General features: G+C 46.4%; 1 protein-coding gene across 1 annotated transcript; it reads right to left on the reverse strand.

The window, feature by feature from the left end:
- Positions 1-439: 439 nt before the first annotated feature.
- On the reverse strand, positions 440-3,708 carry LOC139279578 (claudin-4-like). Its single transcript, XM_070898701.1, has 4 exons — positions 3,390-3,708; positions 3,072-3,299; positions 1,096-1,205; positions 440-496 (listed from the first exon to the last, which is right to left on the reverse strand). Exons 1-4 carry the CDS (start codon positions 3,706-3,708, stop codon positions 440-442), a joined length of 714 nt encoding a protein of 237 aa, XP_070754802.1.
- Positions 3,709-11,516: the final 7,808 nt, after the last annotated feature.

An 11,516-nucleotide genomic window follows, 5' to 3' on the forward strand; every position in this document is an offset into this window, starting at 1 on the left:
GGGGAAAGGGGTTGGGGAGAGTCGGAAGGGGTGGGCGAGGGGGGAAGAGGTGGGGAGGAGAGGGGATGGGTGGGGAAGCAAAGGGAGAAGGAGTGGAAGAGGTGGAAGGGGAGAAGAGTGGTGATGAGGAGGAAGGGGGAGAGGAGAGGGGAAATGGAGGTGAGGGAATGAGGCAACGGCCAACACACGTTTAAAACAATCCACACACAGGCATCTTCCACCCTTCAGGATGTAGTTCGGGTCCTTCATTGAAACACCTGTGAACTCATCCTTTTTTGGCGTGGAAGCAAGTCATCCTCGTTTCGAGGGACTGCCTATGATGATGTACAGAGTGGAATAGAAGAAATGTTTGTTTCATGCTGTGTCACTTGGGGTCGATTTCCGTCTTACAATCGGGGTGGGAAGAGGGACCAACATGGCTTAGGGTGAGTGACTCTCGCTACCGGCCGGGCCGGTCTGATTTTCGGCTGGATGTCAGTTTAGGTGGCCGGAGTTGCTGCCGGAAACAGACAGGGCTCATTAACATATGCAAATCGTGGTCAAATGACACAGTTAAAACCCCAAACGCCATTTCACCTCGACCCACGTTCGAGTCGCTAGTTCCTCCAGCGCCCCACCAACAGTGAGTGAAACAGGGCCGGAGGAGACCATTTTTAAAAAAAAGGGATCCTCACCTGCTCACAGCTAAAACACAACAAAGGTTTGGGAGGCATTTTGCGTCTTTAATGTACTTTTTGCTCCTGAAATTACAATATTCTGAACTCTTCAGGAGCTCCCGGCGAAACATTTTTTTTCTTCATAGGGATTCTTCTGGTGATTTCATTTTGGCTCATAGGGCAAGGTAGCAGATCAGCAACAGGAGGCAAACCTCACACTCCCAATACCTGTACAGAGTACAGGCTCTGGCCAACAAACCAACACTGAGCAGCAGCAAATAAGGAAGCTTCTCTACTCTGGGAGATCGCACCCCACTGCCGCAGCGAGTGCACCAATCACAGCGAGGCACCGAGCGCGGTGAGCACGCCGAGTGCAGAGAGTATGGCGAGCGCGGCGAGCACACTGAGTGTGGCCAAGCCCTATGAAAATGAGAATTACCTTGGCAGTCCTGGTGAGGTCTTTAAATTCCACCTTGCGCAGTAGCCAGGTCCTGGGAGCAATGCTGCTGGCATCAGACTGGCCACCTGCCTCTCTCAAATTGCTGCTGCCTGATTGGACAGCATTCGTTGATGGGGAAGAGGAGCCCCGTGCTGCTGGTTTCTCACTCTATCAGCACCTCTGTGGTGGCATCAAAAAGTCAGGGGGTTTTGGACAATCTTCTGCTTCCACAACTCACTCTCCACTGCCCGCCTCTTCTTTAAGGCTGCAGGCTGCCTTTAAGTGATGTGATCAGCCCAAAACATAAATCCCCCCAAGTTAAACCATGATTGTATGACAAGGGGACAGAGGTACAAACTGGGAAATTGACAGCATTGGATTCACAGTCTCAGAATAAGGGGTTGGCCATTTAGGACTGAGATGAGGAGAAACTTCTTCACTCAGAGGGTGGTGAATCTTTGGAATTCTCTACCCCAGCGGGCTCTGGAGGCTCGGTCTTTGAGTATATTCAAGACAGAGATCGATAGATTTTTGGATATTAAGGGAATCAAGGGATATGGGGAGCAGGCTTGAGGGGCTGAATGGCCTACTCATACTCCTAATTCTTATGTTCTTATATGCAAAGGGTTGTGAATCTTTGGAATTTGGCATTGGTTCCAGGTAGGAAAATGGGAGCAAAACGCTGGTTATGCAGGTGACAGGTTAAAATGGTCTGTGATGGGGCGGTCTGTATTTTTCTATAGAAGGATGAGCTAAATGGGTCAAATGGCCTCCTTGATCTATACGTCTCTTTGTGATCTTTGGGGAGTGTCAGTCATTGAGTTTGAATCGATGTGTGTTTCACTGCATCAAACAACACAGAGAGAATAATCAATCACACCAGGCATACTCATCTGTCCCCAGCACTCACCCACTGACTCCCCTCCCTTCATCCCCCAGCCTCCACCCACAGATCCCCTCCTCCTTCCCCAGCCCCCACCCATTGACTCCCTTCCACTGACCCCCTCCTCCCTGGGTCAGTACCCACTGACCCACCTCCTTCCCCAGCCCCCACCCAATGACCCCCTCCTCCTGGATCAGCATCCAGTCACCCACCACTCCTCCCCAGATCAGCACCCACTAATCCCCTCCTCCCCAGGACAGCACCCACTGACCCCCTCCTCCCTGGGTCAGCACCCACTGACCCCCCTCCTCCCTGGGTCAGCACCCACTAAACCCCTCCTCCCCAGGTCGGCACCCACTGACCCCCTCCTCCCTGGGTCAGCACCCACTGACCCCCTCCTCCCTGGGTCAGCACACACTGACCCCCTCATCCCCAGGTCAGCACCCACTGACCCCCTCCTCCCCAGGTCAGCACGCACTGACACCTCCTCCCTAAGTCAGCACCCATTTGCTTTTGGGCTGGACCGTCCATTTTAGTCAGATTGTTAAATTAGAAGACAATTTTTTCAACATTATTTTATCCCATAATGTGGTGACATTACTGATTAAGATTTTCAATGCATTTCCAACAAGAACAAACATCAGAATCTCACCAGCTGCCCTGAGCCTATCTGCCCCCGGTCCAATGTTGGATCAGTTAGAGTGCTGTCTCTAGCTACAGACCTTGTACCATCTGGTTTCAACTGATCTCCTGACTGATGCTGCTGGGTTAATTGGTTCGAATTCCTTCTTCAGAAATGCTGTTATTAGGGATTTGAATTATTTCCTGTGTGTTATCCATGGACAGATCCGATAAACATACACAGAGCCACACTCTGGACCATTTAATACTTTTATCCAACACAAGGGGATGGAACAATACATATACCAGGAATAGAGTGGACAAATTGGGCTCCACAGGACTACAAAGGAGAAGGAGGTCACATGAGAGAAGCCAACAGCAAGTTTCTTTTTTAAAACAAACTGGGAAATCGCATCAAACTCCGTCTCCAAGCTCTCTCATCAGACAAACTCCTTCATCGTAAATCCTCTACCTGGGAGCTTACTCCGGGGCATGGTTTGATCTGACAAGTGGTTCCTTTGATGGTCTTGTCTATAATCTTTCCTTTCTGGCCAGGAACAACAGAGAAGACCTCCTCCAATGACCAGGATACACGCAGCTCCCCAACCCAGGAAAAGAGCATTTCCCAGCTCCCTCTTTAAGAAGACGGGCACCAGAGGGTTGTAAAAGTCAACAATGATGGAGTTTGCAGTCCAGGATACTGGGATAAGAACACACAGCCCAGCGAGGATGAAGAAGGTGCCACCGACCACAGTCACCTTCGCCTTGAACCTCGCATCCGCCCACGCACACTTGGTACATTTCATTCCTACACTCGACACAATAATGGCTGAAATCCCTGAAACAATGGCCATGCACATGAGGGCTCTGGCCAGCTGGATGTTTGGCGGAAGTGCCAGCTGTGATTCATACTTCTTGCACTGTACGTACCCTGTGGCTTGATAGATACAGTTCATCCAGATCCCTTCCCACACCATCTCAGAGGTCACAATATTATTCCCAATGAAGGGCGTCACCTTCCACTGCGGCATTCCGATGGTTCCACAGGCCATAATCCATCCTAATATCCCAATGAAGTATCCAAGCAACTGCAGGGCAGTGCTGGCCATTCTCCAGAACAGATGTCTCTCTCCTTCAGACGTGTCCAGCAGTATCGCAGCAGTGCTGCTCAGAGAATCTCCACTAGGATGTGTTTCTTGGCTCTGGTTTCTCCAACAGTTAATAACAGGGACCAGGGGAGCAGGAATGTTTGAATCCAGCGTCTTCTCATCCTGTGGCAGCGAGCTCACAGTGACAGAGGAAGTGATCCTTAGGTACAGTCAATGCTTTGACTGCCTCAGGTGTCAGAGGATGGATTTCGGGGCAAGGGGAGTGCGGGGGGGACCAAAGGAGATTGCTGGACGTATAGAGCTCCAACATTCAACAGTAATCAGGTGAAGCTGTAAACAAGAGATTGTGGCGAAAGGGCTGAACATTAAGGAAATATAGCATCGATGTGCCACAGCAGCAAGTCACAAAAATAAATGCTGCTGGGAATGAGAGGAAAGATAAGACAGGCAGGTACAGGTCAGTAGAGCTGCCAACAGTCCACCCATGCACAGGGAAAGTGATTCCCTTGGGTAGAGAAATGCAAATCATTCAAAATAAAACAATGGGATATCCTATATATGCTGTTCTCCTTTCACAGAGACTGTATACATCGGGGTTACTGTAGAGAGATCGGATTCTCGCTAATAACCCATGGCTAATGTGCCACTATTTATGGAACTTGATCAGGAATCCACGTTTTTAATATTCAATCTGTAATGATGTTGATAATGTCCTACTGCAGCTTCTTTCTTCAACAAAAACACGCCCACAGAAGATGTTTTGTTAAATTATTAAAAAGCTATTAATTAAATTTTAATTAATTAAATGTAAGGTTTGGCCAAATCCCATGAATACCTCAGCAGGTCTCAGATCACGGAGTGTCGATTGTAACATGGCAACAGTATCCATGGTAACAGCAGTAACTTGCTGTCCCAGTGGTATGGTTAATATCAGAGAACTTGTGCACTCCATCCGAAACAGAACAGCCAACATCTAATTGACTTGCGATGATTGATGTTTAGGGAAACAGGCAGTGAGTAGCTAAGGGATCTTCACCACCTTCAGTGTATTAATAAAGTCTCAGGGTGTTGTGGTTTAAACATGTTGGAGCTGTACATCTCCCCGAGCCAGGATGAAGATGGACTGCGCCACACAAAGTCTATAGTTCAGCATATCACAGGACTCCAATTTCCAAATTAAAAGGGGCCCATCGCCTGAAACTGACAGGCGCATTGAACACCTGGCAGAAGGACCCCCTTCAAAATGACGCCGGCCGCATTGCCGATGTTAACAGAACGGTAAGGCTCCCAAAGCCATTCTAAGGCTGTTACTGCCCCTTAACGCCATGCAAAGGGAGACAAAATAAATCCCATTGAACCACAGAACTATAGAAACACAGCTATATCCGTGTTCGGGTGTCCCTGGAGAGGTGTCTGCCAGTACGCTTGAGGCTTCTCCGACCGATGGGCACTGCAGAGGCTGGAGTGCATGGTCGACATGGAAAGTACAATTATGATTTGCTAAGTTTCCTTTGACTTTACTCATGATTTGGGTTTATTGTTTGTGTCCCTTTTAAAAAGAGGGAAATTCTGATTTAATTGATTTCGATTGATGTCTTAGTCATCTAAATTGATAGCTAAAAAAGAGTAGAAACATTGTTAAAAAAAGGTAAAGATAAGTATTTGCATTTATAAAGCACCTTTCACATCCCATAATGTCCCAAAGTGTTTCATAGCCAACATACTTCTTGCAGCCCATTGGTCTTTCCACTAACAGCCCGAATCAAACTATTCCAGGTGCTTGGGACATCAGTGTTTTGATTCTATTGTATTTCCTCTTCTCACACTTTGATTGCAGGTGGGTGTCTTCACCGATTTATATCCAGACTTCTGCTCATTGCCAAACGTCTCTTCCAAGATGACATCATTGTTCCATTCAGCAGGATAGGATTCCCATTGGTTTATTCTGTAGAATAAACTCATCCTCCATGTGATGGTATAACCCTTCGAGGACCAATGATGTTTGAAGAGAAAGGCAGGCTTTTTAGTGGTCTTTTCTGTACAGTTGAAAGGTCAGAAAGTTTTCCATTGGAGAGCCAGATTCTTAATTGATTGAGAATGCATTGAGCATCTTAAGATCTTCAATTATTCAACTCATCTGTAATTGTTTTACAGTGGATAATGTAGCTGTGATGTACAAGGTCTTCATCTTGTGGTAGATGAAGTTAGGATACAGATCAGCCATGATCTCATTGAATGGCAGAACAGGCTCGAGGGGCTGAATGGCTCCTCCTGTTGCTATGTTGTGTTGCTGCACACAAAGTAGGATGCCTTCCTGACACAAAGGATCTGATCCTCCTTATTGCCTCATTCTTCTTTCCTTCCCCATTCACAGTGACACTCAGAATGGTACAGAAACTGAGAAGAACTTGATGGCAGGAAATGCTATTGGCTGCATTTTTCATGTGGTAAAGGCACAAGTTGAAGATTCGGGTATTGAGGCCTGGACAGAAGTGGGTCCCAGGACAACGAGCTAGAACTTTCCAGGATGGCCTCCCCTTCAGGGCCCGTTTCTATTGGGCACTCTGTGATTTAAGCCCTGATTGACTGCTCCAGCTGTATTATGATGAAATCACCCCTCATTTGCATGAAGCTTGGGGCCTTTTGTACCGTTGACCTTAGGGGCCCCCCTGTTGTATCTTGTGTGCTCCACCTACACACAACACATGTCACTCAGTACGTCTCAAGCCTCCACTCTCAATAAATATGGGGGCCCTATGTGTTAGAAAATAAATGAGAAAATGTTTCCCAGATGCTTTCTGTATGAAGTTATCAGGTCCTAACTAGCCCCTAGCTTAAAAGTGCAAAATTCTCCCAGGCTGTTAGCAGCAGAGTCTGGGAGATTCACACCCCATTCTCAGAGACTCCTGGGCAATTCAGAAGGGTTGGCAACCCTAACTCCAGTACAATATCAGAGATACTTCCTTCAGATGTTAAACTGCGACCATATCTGGCACTCCAGTGGTTCAGATCAATGTTGAAGATCTTGTTTGAAGAAGAGCAGGGGATTCTCCTGGTGTCCTGCAGCCAACATTTCTCCCTCAACCAACGCCTGACTAACCGCTTGATCATCTCATGGCTATATGTGGGACCTTGTTGTGTGCTAAATGTTTGCCACATTGACTATATAACAGTGACTACACTTCAAAACAATTCTGTGTGTATGGAGCATTGTGAATTGTTCTGAGATAAGGTGCGTTCTCTTACTGTGCTGGAAATTAAACCTCCTTGAGCCAAACCACACATCAAGTCTTTTTGACACCTCGGGCTTTGCTTCTGCAAAGCCTATCACTAACCTAATTAGGTCACCTCGCTCCACATTATCTCTTCACAATGATCAGGCAATTAATCTCGTATTAGTTACTCTTTCATTAAATTTACACCAAGTCCAATCTTCTCTTTGGGCTGATTCACAATATTTGAGGAGCTAACCTGTGAATAAATGACCCCAGGGCTTCCTCAGCCCTGCCCATGGTTGGAGATGGACAGAACCGCGGGCAAATCCGTGATTGGTCCTCACACTTCATACCAGCTGGGAAAGATTGTCTCCTTTCCTGTCCAACAACAACAACTGGCATTTATATATTGCCTTTAATGTAGTAAAACGTCCCGAGGAGCCGACTCTTCTGTGGACAGTAGCTACCCTCTTGGTACCTCAACCATGTGGCCTCCCGTCATGTGTGTACTAAGACGAGGGTCACTGGCAGATCAACCCGGGGAGCAACACAGCTGAGACCAATTCTGCCCTTACTCAGTCGCCACTCACACACACACAGCTTCCAGCAGGAGTCAATGGATAGAGAACAGGAGCAAAACCCCACTGATTCTTTAACCTCCCCTTAGCTCAGGGGGACTGAGGCAAATTGTAACCCGTCAGCCACCCCGCCACCCCAGCTGAGATGAGCTAACTCAGGACAGAGATTGAATCTAGGATCTTCCTGCTCACTACACAGTACCATCACAGGACAGTTCCCAACTGCAGGAAATACATCTGGGCACATCCATCAGAGAGGCAATAGTTCGTCGGCTACAAATTATTGTTTAATTCATTCATGGGATGTGCGCGTCGTTGGCAAGACCAGCATTTATTGCCCATCCCTAATTGCCCTTGAGAAGGTGGTGGTGAGCTGCCTTCTTGAACCGCTGCACTCCTTCTGGTGAAGGTTCTCCCACAGTGCTGTTAGGTAGGGAGTTCCAGGATTTTGACCCAGCAACGGTGAAGAAATGGCAATTATATTTACAAGTCAGGATGCTGTGTAAATTGGAGGGAAACTTGCAGGTGATGGTATTCCCATGTGCCTGCTACACTTGTCCTTCTAGGTGGTAGAGGCCACAGGTGTGGGAGGTGCTGCCAAAGATGCCTTGGCGAGTTGCTGCAGTGCATCTTGTAGATGGTACACATTACAGCTAAAGTGCGCCAGTGATGGAGAGAGTGAATGTTTAAGGTGGTGGATGGGGTGCCAATCAAGTGGGCTGCTTTGTCCTGGATGGTGTTGAGCTTCTTGAGTGTTGTTGGAGCTGCACTCATCCAGGCAAGTTGAGAGTGTTCCATCACACTCCTTACTTGTGCCTTGTAGATGGTACAAAGGCTTTAGGGAGTCAGGAGGTGAGATATTCGCTGCAGAATACCCAAACTCTGACCTCCTCTTGTTGCCACAGTATTTATGTGGCTGGTCCAGTTTCTGATCAATGGTCACCAGGTTATTGATAATGGGGGATTCAGCGATGCTAATGCCATTCAATGTCAAGAGGCAGAGGTTAGACTCTCGTATGTTGGAGATAGTCATTGCCTGGCACTTGCGAGGTGCAAATGTTACTTGCCACTTATCAGCCCAAGCCTGAATGTTGTCCAGATCTTGCTGCATACAGGCATGGACTTCTTCACTATCCGAGGAGTTGCGAATGGAATTGAACACTGCAATCATCAGTGAACATCTCCACTTCTGACCTTATGGTGGAGGGAAGGTCATTGATGAAGCAGCTGAAATGTTTGTGCCTGGGATAGCAGCATCATTTCCCCCTCATTCCCTCACTCACAGACAGCAGCTGGGTGGCAAGAGTTTCAGACAGTAGCCCAAGATGCCCTAAGGCAAATATTTCCATTTCACGTGCCAAATGTTCACTGTTCTGGTTATCAGGCAACATAAGAATGTAGGAATGTCACGACAAAATAAAAAAAGTCCATCTAGTTCGCCTTGTACCATCCTGGTAGTCATGTGATACAATGATAATGGAGTTGTGGACTAAACATAGGAATCAATCTCTATCAATGAGTCTACAGCAGATCCAGACATGAGGCAAGGAAACCCCCCAGTGGTGGAGAGCTTTGGGAATCATGTCCAAAGTCAACTGTGCTCCCAAGCATAAACCAGCTTCACTTGAAATCATTCATCAGGAGCAAAGCAGATACAATCGTGTGAATACCCAATAGTGTGGACAACAAAACAAGTAGGCAAATGGAATGTTAGCCTTTATTGCAAGGGGGACAGAGTATAAAAGCACCCTGTATTGGTGAGGCCACACCTGGAGTACTGTGTATTTAAGGAAGGATATACTTGCATTGGAGGCTATTCAGAGAAGGTTCACTAGGTTGATTCCAGAGATGAGGGGGTTGACTTATGAGGATATGTTGAGTAGGTTGGGCCTATACACATTGGAGTTCAGAAGAATGAGAGGTGATCTTATTGAAACTTAAAAGATAATGAGGGGTCTCAACAAGGTGGTTGCAGAGAGGATATTTCCACTCATAGGGGAAACTAAAACTAGGGGGCATAGAATAAGAGGCCGCCCATTTAAAACTGAAATGAGCAGAAATTTCTTCTCTCCGAGGGTATGGAATTATCTATGGAATTCTCAGCTCCAGAGAGCTGTGGAAGCTGGGTAATTGAATATATTTAAGGCGGAGATAGACAGATTTTGAGCGATAAGGAAGTAAAAGGTTATGGGAAGCGGGTAGGGAAGTGGAGCTGAGTCCTTGATCAGATCAGCCGTGATCTTATTGAATGGTAGAGCAGGCTCGATGGGCCAAATGGCCTACTCCTGCTCCTATTTCTTATGTTCTTATGTTACTCAGGAAGTTACTCAAGAAGCCTCGTTATTCAACGAGTTTGAGTAGTTTGATTTTGCAGGTTTTTAAAAAATTATTCCTTGTTCTGTTATTCTCTCCCAAATTCCCCAGGGTGGGTTTGGTGATTGGATTTTAATCCTATCGCATTTTGCTGATTTTGAAGAGGATTTTTGAAATGTTTTCCAAATGTAGCAGGACATATGGAAAAGCATAATTCAGTCAGGCAGAGTCAGCATGGATTTATGAAGGGGAAGTCATGTTTGACAAATTTGCTGGAATTCTTTGAGGATGTAACGAGGATGTGGATAAAGGGGAACCAGTGGATGTGGTATTTGGACTTCCAGAAGGCATTCGACAAGGTGCCACATATAAAGTTACTACACAAGATAAAAGGTCACGGGGTTGGGGGTAATATATTAGCATGGATAGAGGATTGGCTAACTAACAGAAAACAGAGAGTCGGGATAAATGGTTCATTCTTGGGTTGGCAAACAGTAACTAGTGTGGTGCCACATGGATCAGTGCTGGGACCCCAACTATTTACAATCTATATTAACAACTTGTTAGAAGGGACCGAGTGTAACGTAGCCAAGTTTGCTGACGATACAAAGATGGGAGGAAAAGCAATGTGTGAGGAGGACACAAAAACCTACAAAAGGACATAGACAGGCTAAGTGAGTGGGCAAAAATTTGGCAGATGGAGTATAATGTTGGAAAGTGTGAGGTTATGCACTTTGGCAGGAAAAAAATCAAAGAGCAAGCTATTATTTAAATGGAGAAAAATTGCAAAGTGCTGCAGTACAGCAGGATCTGGGGGTCCTGGTTCACGAAACACAGAAGGTTAGTATGTAGGTACAGCAAGTGATCAGGAAGGCCAATGGAACCTTGGCCTTTATTGCAAAGGGGATGGAGTATGAAAGCAGGGAAGTTTTGCTACAATAATACAGGGTATTGGTGAGGCCACACCTGGAATACTGCATGCAGTTTTGGTTTCCATATTTAAGAAAGGATATACTTGCTTTGGAGGCAGTTCAGAGAAGGTTCACTAGGTTGATTCCGGAGATGAGGGGGTTGACATATGAAGAAAGGTTGAGTAGGTTGGGCCTCTACTCATTGGAATTTAGAAGAATGAGAGGTGATCTTATCGAAATGTGTAAGATTATGAGGGGGCTTGACAAGGTGGATGCAGAGAGGATGTTTCCACTGATGGGGGAGACTAGAACTAGGGGGCATAATCTTAGAATAAGGGGCCGCCCATTTAAAACTGAGATGAGGAGAAATTTCTTCTCTCAAGGGTTGTAAATCTGTGGAATTCGCTGCCTCAGAGCTGTGGAAGCTGAGTCATTTAATAAATTGAAGACAGAGATAGACAGTTTCTTAACCGATAAGGGAATAAGGGGTTATGGGGAGTGGGCAAGGAAGTGGACCTGAGTCCATGATCGGATCAGCCATGATCGTATTAAATGGCAGACTAGGCTCGAGGGGCCGTATGGCCTATTCCTGCTCCTATTATGTTCTTATGTACAATTATTAAAATCACTCAACCACATGAATAAGGACCATACATTCAGAAATAGCCTACAATCCCCATCATAGCATCCTGCACTAAATTATTCCAGACTCTTGCCTCTGAAATATAAGTTTGTGGGTTTGAGCACCACGCCAGTGCTGAGGGAGTTATTGTCATTCACATGTGTTGATC

The sequence above is a fragment of the Pristiophorus japonicus genome, chromosome 14 (genome assembly GCF_044704955.1).
Source record: "Pristiophorus japonicus isolate sPriJap1 chromosome 14, sPriJap1.hap1, whole genome shotgun sequence".
In the NCBI taxonomy this organism is placed as follows: domain Eukaryota; kingdom Metazoa; phylum Chordata; class Chondrichthyes; family Pristiophoridae; genus Pristiophorus; species Pristiophorus japonicus.